General features: G+C 40.3%; 1 protein-coding gene across 1 annotated transcript in view; it reads left to right on the top strand.

Moving 5' to 3' along the window:
• LOC149288404 (voltage-dependent R-type calcium channel subunit alpha-1E-like) overlaps nt 1–17,298 on the top strand; it is a 165,676-nt gene extending 148,378 nt beyond the window's left edge. The window contains exons 32-48 of the mRNA XM_089491619.1: nt 136–219; nt 1,276–1,401; nt 1,545–1,610; nt 2,076–2,167; nt 3,002–3,167; nt 3,462–3,589; nt 5,356–5,452; nt 6,178–6,283; nt 6,870–6,977; nt 9,025–9,125; nt 9,636–9,742; nt 10,176–10,275; nt 13,636–13,764; nt 15,584–15,767; nt 15,993–16,168; nt 16,237–16,245; nt 16,795–17,298. Of these exons, the coding sequence (XP_089347745.1) occupies nt 136–219; nt 1,276–1,401; nt 1,545–1,610; nt 2,076–2,167; nt 3,002–3,167; nt 3,462–3,589; nt 5,356–5,452; nt 6,178–6,283; nt 6,870–6,977; nt 9,025–9,125; nt 9,636–9,742; nt 10,176–10,275; nt 13,636–13,764; nt 15,584–15,767; nt 15,993–16,168; nt 16,237–16,245; nt 16,795–17,298 (2,283 nt within the window). The remainder of the gene's footprint in view (nt 1–135; nt 220–1,275; nt 1,402–1,544; nt 1,611–2,075; nt 2,168–3,001; nt 3,168–3,461; nt 3,590–5,355; nt 5,453–6,177; nt 6,284–6,869; nt 6,978–9,024; nt 9,126–9,635; nt 9,743–10,175; nt 10,276–13,635; nt 13,765–15,583; nt 15,768–15,992; nt 16,169–16,236; nt 16,246–16,794) is intronic.
• The last annotated feature ends 1,734 nt before the right edge of the window (nt 17,299–19,032 follow it).

Here is a 19,032-nt window from a genome sequence, read left to right on the forward strand (position 1 = left end):
GCTTTATGGCTCATGTATTCCTGACTGACATAGAGCTTCTTCTTCATTTGGATAATTTAAGGAAGTGTATGTGCAAGGGAACACTTTTTTAAGTTTTTAAAAGAAATAAACTAACACCTACTCTGTTTCACACAGAACTATTTCCGTGATACTTGGAACATTTTTGACTTCATTACTGTAATTGGTAGCATCACAGAGATAATTCTTACAGACAGTAAGGTAAGATGTTACCGTTGTAAATTGTGTGTAGGTTTATATTTTGTTGTTTAAAATGCATAATGTGACATACACACAGCTGTCTTTGTGCAATATGGAATAAATGAATATTAGAGATCAGAATTTCCTCCTGGGGTACAAACTCTCGGTGGAGACGAGTATAACAAGGCACAATCAGCTTAAAAGGGAATTTCCCCCACTTTTTTATTAGTAGTATCAGATTAAAAAAAGTTTTCAAAAATAGTGTGCTGTTTTTGTTTTCAGGCGGCTACACACTTGCCATTTGTATTTGTTCTAGTCTCATCTAGACAGACACTGTGCCGTATGATAAACCATAGAATGGGTCATTATTAATCAACCAGCTGGACACTCGGACTCATAAATATCTATGGAGGAATAGACTTCATTGGCAATGCTACAAAGAAAGAGCCCAGTGTGGTGTTTGAGCAGGGGAAGTCCCATGACTGACAAACATGGCAGCCTCCATGTCTGCAGATAAAACACGTTTATTGGAACATAAAGCCAGGTTTTTGCCAATTCCATCCTACATAACTGTAGTTGCATTGTCCATGGGACTTCCACAGAGGTTTAGGAACATGTATTTTTAGATGGTGATGTTACCAACTTCTGTTCCCCACTTACTCTCATGATTAGCAGTCTATTCAGAATGCCTTCATTTACAGTATCATATTATGGGCATTCCTTTACCTGTTCCTTTCATCTTGTTTGAAGTCTATTCATAGGAAAATGGCCCACATTAAAAGAACAAACTTGCATATATCCTAGAAGACCGCAAGACATAGCTGTATGTAAATATTTTGCAAGATGCATCATATATCTGAGAGGAAGATGTTAACAATAGGAAGCAAATATATTGGTTATTTAAGATTAAAGGGGCTCTTTTACCTATTGGTTGTTCACAGTGTAAATGTATACCAAATGTACATTCAGAAGTGCAAAATTAATCATTTAAAATGGATTTTTTTATTGTTAGCTTCTTTGTTTGGCTTGCTTGACATGCATAGGAGTCTCTCGATCTTCTTTACTCTTATTCTATAGCTGGTGAATACAAGCAGCTTTAACATGAGTTTTCTGAAGCTGTTCCGAGCTGCTCGACTCATTAAACTTCTCCGGCAGGGATATACCATCCGTATCTTACTATGGACCTTCGTTCAGTCTTTTAAGGTATAGAATAATTGAGCCAAAATTCTTTCCTACAAATATGAGAACGTATGAGCCAAACAAATGTTTGTACAAAGTTCTTTGCAGTCTGTACAATAACCCTAATATTTTTGTCACACTATAACCTCCCTTAATTTTAATTACAGGCTCTGCCATATGTCTGTCTTCTCATCGCAATGCTGTTTTTCATCTATGCTATCATTGGGATGCAGGTGAGTTAAGAAGCCTAGAACCTAATTTTAGATAATGCTTACAGGTCCAGGATGAATTGAAATAAAAAATACAGCCTTAACAAATTTATAAACTATTTTCTGTTAAGTAATATTATTAAAATATTAAGTGATATAATAGAACTATAACCCTAAGCCAATTACCAAGTTCCTAAAAATGTTGTGTAAGAGACACAGTGTGCTCCATACTGTAGGGTAATATTAAAAACACTAGACTAGAAGCAATGCTCAATATCTTCTAAAAACATTTCAGAAGAGCCTGTGCGCCCCAAAACATTTGTGTTGTCCAGACTTACCATTGAATACATCTTGGGGGCACAAGTCTGCCATTGAAAGGTACTTTCAACAATCCAGTCACCCTACAGATCAACTTTGCTGTAGAACCTGTTTCTTATACTTATAAAAACACACCAATGGACTTTCACAATTTTCATTTCTTGTATTTAGGTGTTTGGAAACATTCGCCTGGAAGAGGATAGCCACATTAACAGACATAACAACTTCAGAAGCTTCTTCAGTTCTCTCATGCTTCTATTCCGGTGTGTGGCAAAGCATTATACTGCATATCTATACAGTGCATATAGTGAAATACTAAGATATGCTTCCCACTGTGGGGCTCCTAATTTGCATCGCTCATCCACCGTGGAACATTGCCATCATAGGTGACATTCAATGAGAATATTTGCCTGGCTACTTAAAATGTTATACCGTATACTTACCGTATACTTATGATTTGAATGGGTCCGAATAATGCTTTTGTGTAGGGTGCCAGCCCTTCCAATTTGCTGATATTTCTCAGCAAAATATGTCCAATTGTAGCTTTCCTAAATGTTATAACTGTACTTAGATGCAATATTTATTAGGAATGATCTCAATAATCAAATAATAATTTTAGGTGCATTACAGTTTTACTGTGCCAAATATTTGTCTCCTTCATAGACCTGTCAGCAAAAATGGTAAGATTGAAAATGACAATGAGATGAAATCATTGGAAGAACGTTTTGCATTTTTCTCAAGATTCCTCTTTTACTTAAAATATGAATGAATCTGATGCTATATTGTGCTCTGATTCAAGTTGCTGGACAGCAACGTAAATAGTACAGAGGATATTCACTTTGTTTCTTTTTCATTATTTTCTTTATATTTCAGTATTTGTTTTCTAATGGAACAATTGAAACAATAAACATGAATTATAACAACATGTATTCAGCAGATCTGAACTGATTAAATATTAAAAATACTAAATAAGCAAGATGCTGCACTTTTAAATTACTTGACCTTGGAGATCGTATAATCTACAATAATGCATTTCTCAAGATGACCCCATGGGCGCTCCTTTAAAGGACTGAGTTGAGTGTATTTTCTATCGATAGGAGTGCCACTGGTGAGGCTTGGCAAGAGATTATGCTGTCATGTCTTGGTGATAAAGGTTGTGAGCCAGATACCACAGCACCCTCCGGGCACAGTGAAAATGAACGATGTGGGACTGACCTAGCTTACGTCTATTTTGTTTCATTTATCTTCCTCTGTTCCTTCTTGGTAAGTTCCAATGAGTAAATCGAGCTTTATGAAAAACATAGACTTGCCCGCTGCAGCTTGATTGCATTTAAGAACAATGATAGATATGTGTGTATAGGTCAGTTGCATATGAAACGCTAACATTGGGTAATTGGTGCCATAATATTAGTTTTATAACGGAGGAGATTGGAATTTATCATTATTTTTCATATTGTCCTAAACATTCTCCAATGGGGAGACAAGATGGGCCGAATCATTATCTGCCATCAAATTCTTTCTGTTTCTAGAACTATGTGTGTTGTGTGCTGTTTTCAGATGCTGAACCTCTTCGTTGCTGTCATCATGGATAATTTTGAGTACTTGACGAGAGACTCTTCCATCCTGGGTCCTCATCATCTGGATGAGTTTGTGCGGATTTGGGCTGAATATGACAGAGCAGCATGGTAAATCCCAATGTTTGCCTCAAACCTACACATAGGCTACAAATTTCAGAAAACGTTTGGTACCACGCACAGGTTTTTCCATCAAACTGGGAAAATGTATGAAATAACCGTAGACTTACATAGAAAATGTTTACTTTGAAAATATTTTTCTCACTGTAGTATTCTTTTTGTAGGAAATCTAATTGCTGGTGAAATGTTCCGAGGTTATTTTCAGTTTATTCCCCCACTCTGGCCTTACCAGTATTACCTCTGCACCTGTTTGAGGTGGTTGGGGGTTTTGTGCTGCCCCAGGAGCTCTCATGGTGCAGTGACTGAAGTTGTGGGGGACTTTCCTCAACCCGTGGAGATATCTCCATCTTTCTGGTTCTGAGCTTTGCTCTGATTAACACACATGTGCTTCTCTTCCAGTGGCAGGATCCCCTATAAGGATATGTACAAATTAGTCCGAGTCATCTCGCCTCCGCTCGGCCTAGGAGAGAACTGCCCCTACAGGGTGGCATGCAAGGTTTGGTGCCCGGTCTCTCAACCCCTTCCACTCAGCAAGGGCACAGCTTACCCTCCTGCCTTCCCGCCTTACCCTTCACCAAACTTTCCTTTCCCTCCACCGCTCCACTACTGCACCATGCAAGGGACCTCGGGCTGCTACCTCCCGGTCTAAAGTTTGACAGTCACTCCCTGACTTTCCCACTAAATCAGCAGCTGCACCCAAACTAGTCCCTGGGCCTCACTAATTATTATATGATGAGATGGGCAGGAGATGGTAGCCAGTGTGCAACAGGAGAGTAACAGGAAGAGAAGCCGTAGCTTCTGAAATGTAGAGAACAAGTTGTTTAGGTCACTTCACCTATGAGGGTAAGTCTGTCAGTCCTGCCATGTAGGCCTCTGCTATCCAACCCTAGTCCTTTCCATCCCCCGAAGGCTTAACTGAACTGGTTAATCTTGGGGTTTGTGGATGGAAGTTTGGTTCATTATTCTGAATATCCTTGAGTGCCCAAGGGATGTGCCATGCATAGACCACCCCTATGGCACAAAAGGGCCTTAATGCAGCATCCACACACTCCAGAGATCCAGGTTGGCTGGTGTTGGGAGGCAGCTGGTTGACATTTTTAAACTTCAACTTGGCATGATGGTGATGAGACGTGTGGGGAGAATGCATGTAAACTTTCCTTGTATGCAGTCCACAGCATGTTTTGCACTGGTGCATGCTGGGAGCTACATAACACAGCCAGGAGGAAGCAACTGTGGGATCCCGTACCCTACAGCTACTACTCACAGCCTCTCTGCAAAAACATGTAGGAGGGAAACACGGCTTCCATTCAAAAGTCCCAACTCAGAGAGCGCACCATGGGTACGACCCACATGGAGCTGCATTCCTAAGTCTGGGTCTGGAGATGGGTATCTGAGTTGTATACTAGCCCAAGCTGTCACTAGGAAGACAGAAATTCCCGAAACAGAAGAGAGGAAGTGGGTGTGGATGGAAAAAGGTCTAATTGCGGGCATGAGTGAGGTATAATCCTTATTCTGCTCTGGTGAGGGGGGTAAAAGCATTTATTAACCCCTCCCTCTTCTCTTCTGTTTTCCCTCTTTTTCTCCTGTTTCCTCTGTGTTTTATTTGTCTGTTTGTTTTTTCCTTGGCTTGATTTTTTGTTCGCTTGGATATGCTGCTTTTCCTCAATTTCCTACTTCTCTGCTCGTTCCATCTTTCTCACCTCACTCCCACCCTCCCTCCCGCCTTTCTTCTCTGGCTCCCCCCTGTCCATAACCAGTGGCCGTATCCATTACACAGAGATGTATGACATGCTGACCCTCATGTCACCACCTCTTGGTCTTGGAAAGAGATGTCCTAACAAAGTTGCTTACAAGGTACAGGTCACCCATTTATATATCTTGGGGTCATTGTTTCAGAAAGTGGAGAAAGAACATCATAAATAAACAGATCTAGGTGGTAGTCTTCAGAGCAAGAAGAACGAAGGATGTGTATATATATATATATATATTACTGAATTAAGACCTTATGTATGCAGTGGCTATATTAGATTAAATGACATATAGAACACTCTATTTGCAGTATGGGGCAAAACACATCCCAGGTCATATTACAAATTGCAATGTAAAATAAAACATTGCGGAGGAACATTCTATTTGTTTCTCTAGTAATTGTTCCATATCAAGACTTTGTAAATGTTTATTAGAATTATGGCTCATAGTTTTCCATTTAGTTGTCTCGAATTTAGCAGAGCAGTGAAAAAGAGATTTAGTTCAGCATTAATTCTGCCACCGAAGTTCTAATGAAATGTATCTTGCAGCACCCGTTGCTGCTTCAGATTGTAGTTCCCTGATCAGTCATCGTTCTCTGTATGAACCGGGGGGATACCAAGTTACCAGACCTCATCCCGCATGCGCCCTTTGTGGTGATACATCGGTTATATAAGATGGAGCTGGGGATGTGGAGGGCAGTTTGGGAGTGATGTTTCCATCCTTGTTTTGTGTATGGCGTAGTGATTTTGTGCATACATGTGATTGTTTTGCTTTGAGTCCCCTTGTCGATATGTCTTCCCATATATTGGGCACCCAATGTTTTTGTGCAGAGACTGGTCCTGATGAATATGCCAGTAACAGAAGACATGACAGTACATTTCACATCCACTCTCATGGCTCTTATCCGCACTGCATTGGATGTCAAAATAGCGAAAGGTATGTTTTCTGCGTAAATATGTTGCATGTTTGTATGATAGAAGTTGTATGGGCACAATGAGCTAAAATACGAATAAAATATAAGCTATGGAATGCCAATGAGGTGAAAAATAATTCTATGTATGACGTTACTGTAGGGTTGTGTGGCTGACATTTGTATAAACCTTTGAATAATATCAGGGACTATTTGTCATTTTTTTGCTCCAGATCATGATGTATTTTTAGGGATCTGTCTTTACTTAGATAATATTGCATGAATCACAGATGGGCGATACCTCCACCAATCAGCCCTCTTATGGTTCATCTGATTTGATAACTGAACAGTCTACAACAAAGCATTCAGAGAAAATGCAGCGATGTTCCTATGTCCTGAGCTATGGTGTATCCCATAAAACAAAGATTAAGCTAACATCTGCAATGGAACCGTGACGAGCATTGGTATATTTGGAATATCTGTAACTAGCGTAATATACATTACATATCATGCTGCGCGTTCACATATTTCAGAGCGTTGTGAGTTTTGTAAACATTCATCGCGAGTTGTTGACATTTCTAGATAATTATCACAAGTTCTGGTTCATTGCAGGGGGTGCAGACCGACAGCAACTGGACGCCGAGCTGCAGAAAGAAATACTGGCCATTTGGCCAAATCTCTCCCAGAAGATGTTGGATCTACTTGTGCCAATGCCAAAAGGTATCTGTTTGCAATAGGTCTGTAATAATCAGTTTGTAATATGTCATTAATCATTTCTTCTGCCAGCTCTATGGAAAAAGTGGTAAATAAAACTGTGCGTGTGCATAGATCTTGCAGGGGTTGAAAAATATGGCTGATTTCCTTTAACCGATCAATTTTCCATATCCGGAAAGGGTCCCTTAAAACACAGACCTATTTCTCAGTGTTAATTCTAAATACTAACAAGCAGTCCCAAAAAAGTACTCTAGTATTATTAATAGTGCTCTTAGTATTGGCATTTTATGTCATACTGGGGCTAATTGCCATAGTAGTATCCGTGTGCTCGGTTTCTGTACATGCGCCGTTACAGTGCATTCTGATCTGCCCGCTTCTTGTAAACTCATTCACGGTGATTTGAAGCACAGCTTGTTTTAACTCCGTGTGAAATTAGCCGAAGCTCTGTGCACCTTCACTTCTTTACGAGTCGGAGCGAAAGATATGCGAGAAATCACTTAAGGCGCATGAGACCTCATAAATTAGCTTTATACACAGTTATACAGCTTGTGTTAATATTCATTATAATGGCAATTAGCAGAACAATCAAGTTTTGCATATAAATCAAACATCAATGGAAGACAAGGAACATATTATTGAGCGATCCAAAGCAAGTGCTTTATATATTATTATTATTTTAATGGACTACACTTGTGACCATTTTCCCCCCAAATTATTGGTCATAATACTAGTATGGGTCTAATAACTGGGACTTCACCGAGGTTACTGTAAATCAGGTTTATATTTTCGCATGTATGTAAGTATGAGGATCTATAATATATAACATCTTTTATTCAGGTCAATATATATTATCTATGACAGGTCATATTATTTAAATATGTTGGGCCATTTAGCCAGGCCTTGGGGGTCTTATGATCAGGGGGGGTTACATGGAGCCTTAGCTAGCCAAATGCATCAGACCTAAATGATAAAATAGCTGTGGGTGATCTTAGGGACCTCCAACAGCCCTTGGTTGGGAGTAAAATGACCGTGAAACCCTACTGGAAAGGACTGCACGTCTGCGCAACTGCCGCTATTTTACAGTCACCAGAGTAACAAGCAAACTGACTGAATCTCTTCTGTGTTTATATGTTTTTATGCATCCAATTTCTGAAAATGTGTTTTGGACTAGACAGAATAAGTAGAACTACTTACTTTTCTTCCAAATGACGGTTGGGCTACTTACTTAACGGGCCACCTGGTTGGAATTGCCTCCCCTGAGCATCATCTACTCCCAAATGCAAAATGTATGCCACTGTGGATTTTACTTGTGTTTCGAGTTGGACTGTTACTTTAACACACCGGGAGATTATTGGCCTACATTTTTTAGTTTAAAACGCCATCAACAAACACCCGGCACCTCTATATGATTGATATGGAAACCTGGGAATACGTAAGTCTAACTTCTGACTTTTCCTGGCTTTCCCAGGATGGTTACCAATCCTCCCAGATACCCCACTGATTCAGGCAACACCATTACCCACCGTATGCCATCATGAACCACAGTATATACTTCTGGGAGACATTATGTGCATAAGAATTCCATATTCAGAATAATTCAGAATCACGTCAAGCTTTAAAATCTTTCGTTACTTAGGGTGAGATCCTGCCGAGAGAGACATACTGCTGTTAATTCACAAGCGCAATAACATTGAGCGTCTTAATCCAGGCTACTCACTCCATTTAAAAGAAGAAATGCTGTTTTCAGAGTTTTTTTTTAGTATAAATTTTAGTATAAATTGGTTTAAATTCAGTATACTATGTATCTACTTAAATATATATGTAAAAGTATGAAAATAAATGTAATAAATATCATAATATTGATTTATTTTCATATAACAGTAACATAGAGTAAGGAATGATGTCTTACATTGTACATGGCTTACTACAACCAATTTTCCAGTTTATCTGTATGGCAAAGGTTGAGACTGTCCTCCGGTCTGTTTGTGTCCAAAGCTGTACTCTAAGCTCTATTATTAGAGTATTTCTAACCTGGTATCTGCATTCTCTGCAGCCTCTGACCTGACAGTGGGAAAGATTTACGCAGCTATGATGATCATGGACTATTATAAGCAGAGCAAAGCCAAGAAGCAGAGACAACAGCTGGAAGAACAGGTGAGGAATGGTTCATCGCAGCAACGCCTAGAGATATGCCTCCTTCTGGAAGAAAAGAATGAACAGAAGCATAACTTCTCAATGCTGCTTTAATACACAGAAGTTATTTTTTAATCACGTGGAACTTGTGGCTAGTGATAACTATCATGTCTTCATTTTACTTTAATAACTGAAAAGAAATCTCAGCATAATAGATGTATGGCGGGAGGAAGAGACTCTCCTTAAGGTGGGTTGTAGGAGTGGGTTGGAGCACTGCCATGGGTCAGGGCCATTAGTTACCCCCATAAATACACCACTGCAAATTAAATGCGGTGTTACATAAGGGTCTATTCACTAATGAGTTCTGCCATCAAGTGGATTGTGAGAGACAAACTCTTGCCCAGTGCCTTTTGCCAGTCTAATGATAAATTGAACCCAGACATACCCACTCCCACTCATCTATTCATCACACTTCCATTCCTTTTATTAGTCTAAAGTGATTTGTTCCATTTTCTCTACTTTACCCTGCAGAAAAATGCACCAATGTTCCAGAGGATGGAAGCATCATCACTGCCAGAGGAGATCTTATCCAATGCCAAAGCCTTACCATATCTACAGCAAGACACCCTGTCAGGACTGTGAGTTCCAATTTAACCCTTCATGCGCATTCACCTACAGTCCTCCTGTGTATATTCCAAGTTTGGGCATCGCTTCAGTTGGGCTGCGGTCCCCATCACCCTCAGTCAGCTTGCAGTTGTACTTTTGCAACTTGGCCCCCATGCATCTGTTCCCACAGGAGCCCCTGTGACATTATCACCAGGCATATACAATTATTTGACATCGCACATCTAGGAATTATATTTGTATAAATTAACACATTATGTTTGCAGTGTCTGTTAAACAATTAACTGTGCATCTTCAAGTGTTGGATTCACACATATATAGCCGCACGTTCTTTACTTCTGGTGGGTCTTTGCTGTACATTGAAAAGCAACTAAAAGGTAATGGCTACATCTAGAAAATAATCTGCCGCAGGCTTGCCGTACATCCTTATGCTAAATGTTTTTTCAGGGGTGGTTTTCCTTCACTCAACCCCTTGTCTCCTGAAGAGATATTCCAGCCGCCGTGTCTGGACAGAGAGGACGAGGACTTTGAAGAACAGCTGTCTCTGGTAAATACTGAGAAAGCCCTGTTAAGGCTGAGGAGGTTTTGCATTGCATCTGGCTTTAATGTATGTATGTGTATCTGTATGCTAAACCTCTCAGCTTTGTGAGTGACATCTGACAACCAGGGATTTGCAATAAAAGAAAAAAAAATGTCTTTTGAAAATTGTTGTTTGCCAACAAAGTCAACAATTCCATGAAGCTCTTGACTTCTGTAATGATTGAATTAGATGCCTGAATTTTGAAGTACTACTATGTCACAACTTGGAGAACTTTTACTTCTGTGTTGAGGCATTAAACTCTATGATACCTAATTTCTGTAGAATAACCTGCCACGATAAAACTCACTCCAGCTTTTCCTTCTAAGTGCATCAAACCAATGGACCTGGAGACATATTTGTCCCTGGGATAAAATATGTCCATTTATATTAACCATCCAAGAGTATGCATTTTATAACGATCATGTCGGCAAAAAAAAAAAACAATATATCCTGAGCTGAAGAGACTAGTCAACTTAATATTACCTTGGCCAGGTTCCTGCATCTCTTCAGGGTTCCCTAGCTTTGGATAACCCATGGTGTCTATCCACTAAACCAAATGTTGGCCTGTGATGGAGGGAATGATTAAATTAATCGCCAAAAAATCTCATCTGCAGCATTCGCTAATGTAAACTCCAGAGCACTCTTCCATTTAACCTGTCAGCACATAGAATATAGAACTGTGTAATCTCCACAAAGAGCTGATGGACATTGTACTTGATGGGTACTTTTACCTATTTGCTACCTAGACCTTACTATAGTTAGCTGCACATCTGGATCCCACATAAAGTCAGTTGAGACACATCAACAGGACATTAAAGTTCAGAGAGTTTAATTAAACTGGCCATGACACATAGGCGCTAATGTATACATTGGATTCTGTTGCAAAGTTTAAAAAAATATAAATATCTCTCATGTAATCAAGAAATGTGATTGACCCAATGATACCATCAAATGGATGGAGTCTCATTCATTTCCCTACTGTGTAACGTTGGAGAATGCGTATGATGCAAAAATGCTATGTTATACCTGAATGTTCTTAAAATACTGTAAATTACTTTTCTGCTGTATACATGCCTCTCATTTTGTTGTATGTGTATATAACACTGTTTTAACTATGGCTAAGATGTGTATATGTATGCTGTGGTTGCATTTGTCTACATGAATTGTGTATGTGTCCAGAGTGACTAACACAGGGATGAGTGACAACACGGTGCTTGTATATACTGTTGGGCATTTAACAAAATGCACTCACTGGGCAATTGGCAGGCTGATAATAATTCATGACGTTTGTGTCCTAAATATGTTATCACCTGACAGCAAAAAAGGGAGAGCTGAAAACTCCCTGAATGTGCAATCTGTTTTCATCTCGTTGATTCTGCCTGGTCACTGCAGTGTTATAGCTGTTGTCCCCCCAGGGTAGTAGCGCTGATGTTTGTCCCTGTTGCAGTGTCATGCACTGTGTGTGTCTACAAGCTCTATCTACTTCAGTAACTCCATGCGCACACAGAACAATGTTCTCATAAATATGGGTTACTGATAATCCTCTAAACACTAAAGAAAACTACAGCGCCCACACAAATATGGGCACCCTTGGTAAATATGAGCAAAGAAGGCTGTGAAAATTGTCTTTATTGATTAACCTGTTGATCTTGTCTTCAAACAATACGCAAAAATACTTCACAAAATGGAAAGTGGCTATAGGAAATAGCAAAAGCATTGAAAATGCTCGTTTCCACCATCAGGGCAATAATTAAGCAGTTTCGGTCAACTGGAAATATTAGGAATCAGTCTGGAAGAGGATGTGTGTCTATATTGTCTCGGTGGATTGTGAAGAGGATGGTTCAGGTGGCAAAAAATCTTCAAGGATCACAGCTGAAGAAATGCATAAATTAGTTGGGTCATGGGGTCAGAAAGTCTCCAAAACTACAATCTGACATCACCTACATCACCACAAGTTGTTTGGAATGGCTTCAAGAAAAAAGCCTCTGCTTTCATCCAAAAACAAACTTCAGTTTGCCAGACATTACTGGAACTTCGAATGGGATTGGGTTCGATGGTCAGATGAAAACAAAATGGAGCTTTTTCGCAATAAACCCTGGGTTTGGCGAACACAGGGAGGTAGCCGTATGGGAAAGTACCTTGTGCCCACTGTTAAAAATGGTAGTGGCTCTTTAATGTTTTGGGGCTTTTTTTCTCCCAGGCCATTTAGTTACAATACATGGTATCATGGACTCAAATATCAGGACAGTGATCCAAAACATAAATCAAAATCAACACAAAAATGGTTTACCGCCCATAAAATCAAGGTCCTACCATAGCCATCCCAGTCCCCTGACTTGAACCCCAAAGAAAGCCCGTGGGGTGAAGTGAAGAGGAGAGTCCACCATCATCGACTTCGAAATTTGAAGGATCTGGAGAGATTATGTATGGAGGAGTGGTCAATAATTATAATTAACAATTTTTTTTGGATAAACCTGTGTTGTGTTTGCAATTGTTTGCTATCCATAAGAGCAGAGTATTACTGTGTATTGTTTGAAGAAAAGATCAAAGGGTAAGACAATTTTCCACAGCCTTCTTTTCTCATATTTATCAAGGGTGCCAATATTTGTGGAGGGCGCTCTATAAAATTAAACCCACAAGGCCCCAAACGAAATGCAGTGTCAAAAAGCGCAATTAGCAATCTTTGTAGCTTTCTGTGGTGCCATGTAATGGGCACCGATAAACAAATGTGCCGGATCTCCTGTGATTACATATAATTCAGTAGATCAGATGTTCTTCTGTTATTTTGTTGCGTCCAGTCATTTAAAGCCAGTTCTGGTTTTGTTTTGTTTTTTAGAACATCACTACTGCTTAATAGACACAAGCTAAGTGCTACATTAGATACTGTACCCCATGCTTCCAGATGCCGAGCCAATATATTGGCCAGCCTGTAGCATAACTTTTTGAACCCAATTTTTTATTATACAGTGTCTATTGAAAATAAATAGATGATATAATTCAATCTATGCAAAGGGATAAGTATTCAGGAATTTGCAACTTCCTAAATTCTGAATTAAAGCTGGACCATTAAGTTTAAGTTTTTTTTCTACTCACTGCAGTGAGCATTTAGAATTCAAAAATTACTTTTCCTAAACTGCAGCATGTTCTGAAACCCTGCAGCAGTAACGTGCCACAGCCTACATTAGCCAGTGATTTGTATATAGTTCTATCTGCGTGAATTGGGTGGGTGGCTGTCTGCCACAGGGGATACCGCAATGCTGGCTGGTGACAGATTTACATGTGAGATGGAAAGCTGGTCCCATGAGCTGGCTGTGTCTTTGTTTCCAGGAGCCCGAGGTTAGAGAGTTTAGCAGGGAGCAGCTCCCTAACCAAGGCAGCCTCATCCCAGTGGAGATGCTGGAACGCCCAGCGTCTGTGAGAGCTTCTTCCATGCCACGTCTGGCTGTGCACCCCCAGGTAACAAGGCCACCCAGCAAAGTGTCCCTACTATTATACAAAGCTATTACAGTTATTTCATGCAATTAAATTGTTTAGGGATTAAGAAAAACATATTTAATTGCTGTACACTTTGAAACCGACTAGCTTTCTATTCCCCATTCCTGGTGTGGGTGGTCACTAGCTGTTTAGCTGCTGTCTGAGGGCAACTCCCAGCAATCTAAACCATAAGTTAACTAGTAGCAAGGGTGCATCCCCTATCCTCACCCTCCATTACTCTCTTTTTGCACAGTTGTCATGGTAACATGCCCACCCAGTTCCAAGAGATGAGCAAATTGCTCTGTTGCTTTTACTGTGTCCGCTTTTTTGTTAGTTTTATCTCTACCATATCATTTGTTGCGTAGGTTTCTGGGGGACTGTTTTGTTTGTTTTTGTTGGCATTATGGGTTGTTGCTTTGTTATTTTGTTTGTTTTCCCTTTTTTGTTTGTTTTCCCTCTATATACTTGTGATGTTTTATTTCTGCAGTTTTTATTTCTATGGGAGGTCAATCTGTTGTAATTGGAATGATCGTCATTATAATTATTGTTTTGAAGATATAAATACCATAGAGTATTTGTATGAAATTGTTGCAAAATCCGAGTCCTTTGGGTTCTCTTTCGGCTGCTCTGCTTCAACACACATTTCCCCATAATATCAGAATCTATTTGTTCACAAAGGAAGAGCGTGCTAATGTGGACATGAGATTTGTTAGCATGCTAATGTAAAATATACTTGTAGCACTTATAATTCAATCCTCAACAATACATTGTGTATACAAACCTGGTATCTTTTTGTTAGTTTGACAAACAGATCCAGCCATAGGCAAAAGCCATGGGCACATACGAACTGCGTTAAATGATGTGTGTCTAAACCATTTTTAATACAACTTGTTTGGCCAGACCAACTACAACCTTGGAGATCTAGCTGGACTTAACATCATAATATCATTTGCTTCAATTTCATACATTTACATAAGAGAATGCAGCTAGTGCTGTTCTGTCCACCGACTCATTTGAACAACATCTGATATAGGCTCTATAATATAGAAGCCCAGCATAATACATAGCCAACGCTAAGTAGGTGCAAGAGGCCAAGTTCAGATGAATCCACTGTCTGAGCAAACCAACAGGATGCTTCATATTGAGCACTATAAGCAGAATTATACCAGTTTTAGTGTTATCAGGGCCAGCCCAAGGCAAAATGCTGCCTGGGGCGAATTTTAAAATGCCCCCCCCCTTATCTACCCTTCCTCTCCCTCCGTCCCTGCCGCCCCCCCCCTTATCTACCCTTCCTCCGTCCCTGCCGCCCCCCCCCTGTACTTACCTTTCAGCAGTCCTGTGGCGAGTCTCCCTGTTCAGTCTCGGTGCCGGCTTGTAATGCTGAGCGCCGGAAATCTTCCGGCACTCAGCATTACAAGCCGGCACCGAGACCGAACAGGGAGACTCGCCACAGAGGAGAGAGAGAGGGGCGCCGAGCGGGTACTGACAGCCTGGTAAGCGAAAACCACTCGGTGCCCCTTTATCTCTCTTTCGCTTAAAAAAAAAAAAAAGGGCTTGGGGCGGCAAAGTGCCGCCCCTTCAAAAGTGCCGCCTGGAGCGGTTGCCCCACTCGGCTCCATTGTCGGGCCGGCCCTGAGTGTTATGCCCTGTTATTCTCACTGATCTATAGTAAGCAGCTTATGATATTTTACTTTCCAGTTACCCTAGATTAGGCTTCATTTGTACCTGACCACATCTAAGAGTAGGTTAAAAAGTTTGTGCGGATATTTTTCTCTGTTTTTGTCTTTCTTTTACCTTACAGGTTCTAGCAGATGTCAGCTCCATGCGTCGTTCCTTCTCCACAACCGCAGACAAACGTGCCCGCAGCTCCTGGTTAGATGACTTCACGCTGGACCGAAGCGGAAAAGACAGTGGGTACAAGCAGCAAAGACGCAGCTACCATGCATCTTTGCGGATGTCTGCAAAACATCTGAATTCTGATACAGGTTGGTTCGGTGGACATCCAGTAAGTGTCCAATAGATGATGATTATACTTTATTTAGAGATGGGCATCTTTCTTTAGATTTTGCACAGGGCACCTGATATCCTAAGGACACATTAGCTGATGCAGCACTATCTCCATTGGATGTGGAACTGCTCCCCCTGGCACGTACTGGACTATGAATCTCTGAAAAATCAAATCCCTCTCTATTATCTCTAATGTCTTGCAGGCCACCGCTCAGACACCCATCGCTCTGGGGGAAGAGAAAGAGGGCGCTCTAAGGAGAGAAAGCACCTTTTGTCCCCTGACCCTTCACGTTGTAACTCTGAAGAGAGAAACCCACAGGCTGCTTGTGAGCTCAGAGAGCACCAGATGTCTCCTGGGCACACTCACAGCAACATACAGGTAAATAAGTGAGAATTTACATCACAGTCTATAATGAAAGAGGATAGAGATCAGATCTGGATCAGCAGAACAGACAGGTGATCCAAATAGGCACAAGGGGGAACTGATATGCCCAGTGGAAAGGAAGCAGTTTACAATTTACTTATCACTTCTTACAATAAGTATATTCAAGGGCTATGACAAAATGATAATTGACAGACTAAGACGATCTAATACATTAGGAAAAGAGGGCCCTGCTTACAATGTAGAGCATGCTAGAAATTAATATTTTGCACAAATAATTAACACAGTGCTAAATTAAAACTCATTAACATTGAGTCTAACCTGACACTTTTTCCTTTAGGTACAAAGAGAAATGTATTTGATCACAAGAAAGAGCTGTCCATTTCTCTTACCTCCATGAGTCTGAGATAAAAGTACCTAAAGGAAAAAAATTAAGGAAGCTGGGTAAAAGCGAGAGCTCTAAGTAAAATAGTGTTTTGTTATCCAGCATTAACATGTCATCTAGCTTAGAACAAGCTTAAGTTTCTTCGTAAATTGACCCTCGGGAACCTATAACCCTGTTGTTAACCACCCTAATTGTATCAGGATAGAATAACAAACAAAACTGCGTTTCCCCCCTGTAGATTCTTGAGTCCCTAAGTGAAAGCTGCACCCCCTCTGACACCAGCACGCCAAGACGTGCCCGACGACAGCTACCTTCTGTACCTGTAACACCAAGACCCCTCATCTCCTTTTCTTCTTTAATACGGCGGCAGAAACACAGCTCCCCACCACAGAATGGCAATGGTACCCCACCTCCCTTATGTGACCCAGGCCTGAGTGAGTCTTCCTGCTCCCTCCAGGGACGTCAGAGTTCCCAATCCACTCCCCAACACTACATCTCAGAGCCTTACCTGGCACTACATGAAGAGATGCATAGCTCAGACTGCCCCACTGAGGACACACTCACATTTGAAGTGGCAGTGGCTACCAGTTTGGGTCGATCCAACACTATCGGGTCTGCCCCAGCATTACGCCATGGCTGGCAAATGCCAAATGGTCACTACCGGCGCCGAAGGAAGGGAGGAGTGCCGTCTGTGATAGCCTCTCGTGAGTTAAGTGACACAGAAGAGGATGACAGATGTTGAAGGAGATGGAGCTTGCATGCTGTACCACAGCAGGTGTTCTTCAAGTGGCCCCTCCATCATATTACTAAGCTTCTTCCAGAGTAGTCACACAGCACTTACTGCCAACGCCCTAACCAAAATCACAAGATGTGAGGCAAAACCAGGCAATTCCTAAAGATCCATAAAACCTTGTGCCAAAAAAAAAAATGAAATTGACCCTAGAGGACATCATTATGTGCAAGATATTACTAGGGACACATAACTGGAGAACATGGTGATATGTCTTATGCTAAACTTGTTTAGAAGAAACTGTTGGGACCACCACATGGGCAGATAACTGACTGATGGCCTATAATCGCCTGCCATCAATGAGACTCCTGTCTTGAGGCTGTTGACTGCTTCGTACAGTCTAATCAATCAAATTGATCATCCAGTATAAAAGCAAGTGTTTAAAATGACATTTAGATTGGTGATGAAAACTGCTTTCGTTAATAGCTTGATTAGCTCATTTGTTGGACAGCTGTCAGGATGTTTGTTTATTAATGAACACACAACTGATTGAACGAGTTTGTGTGCAGTTATGTGATATTTATATAACAATGAAATGCAACAATGTAGACCTAATGGTTATAAAGAATCTGTAGCTTCATGTTAAGTGCTATCCCCGAGGCCCTGAGACTTTGAGTACAGGTAAGGAATCAAGGGACTTTGTTATATTCACTCCATAAAAAACCTTGAGCCAGTACCGTCCTGCTTGGTGTTGTTTACAACTTGTCTACTATAACAAATGCCATAACATAGAAGGGACAAACTGTACTTTATGTAGTGCCATACGGAGGGTCATTTTGGTAAAATAAGGTAACGTATCTGGATGTGTAGCCAAACACTGGAGATATACAATGTAAGGTACAATTGATGCGCTAGATAAAGCATTAACATTAATCATTCATCTGCTGCTCTACAACTCATGAGAGTTTCACCTTAACAGTCAAAGGTGTGAGAAAGTGAAGGCTGTATCCTTTTGTATCCTTCCAAAAAAGATTGTTTTAAAAATACAGTATATGTGACACACTAAAGTCTTTCCTGTCAACAATTATTAAAAAGAAGCCTTGCTGTAACAGGGCAAATCTCAGATTTCAACAATTGTGTGTCGCATTATGGACCCCAGTTCAGAAGATTATTTATGGAGTTTTAATGTGGAATCCCAAATCACCCCAAGCTATTTCTTCCCGATAGAATTTAGATGGTGCTTCTTACTATAGTGCAGGGTGTATTCTTTATAAGGTTTATGTTGTGTTTTGCTAAAATTTTACCGATTCTTCTAAAAGACCCTTGAGCTGTCATAATGTGTGCCCAGCTTACAGGGGTTGGTCAACCCTACAGGGGTTATTGTGCGTATAGTAAACATTATTGCTTTAAATAACCTTGTTCGTTAGAGACTAACTGATGATGTACTTATTTTTTTTTTTTTTTAAATTCATCTCCATACTCTCATTTAGGGAAGGCAACACTTAAATAAATGCTGGTGCTATATTCATCTGCTTTTCACTATAAATATGTAGACTATTATTTCAAACAAAATTTATACAGACATATAACACAAAAAAGGACACAAGCAGAAGATATATGCACATATATAGATGTAGGTACACAAGCATTTATCTGTGTGTGTATATATATATATATATATATATATATATATATATATATATATATATATATATATATAATATCCAAAAAAAGGAGTAAATCACA

Source organism: Sceloporus occidentalis, unplaced genomic scaffold (genome assembly GCF_023333645.1).
Source record: "Sceloporus occidentalis isolate IW3139 unplaced genomic scaffold, rSceOcc1.0.p SCAF_51, whole genome shotgun sequence".
NCBI classification, from domain to species: domain Eukaryota; kingdom Metazoa; phylum Chordata; class Lepidosauria; order Squamata; family Phrynosomatidae; genus Sceloporus; species Sceloporus occidentalis.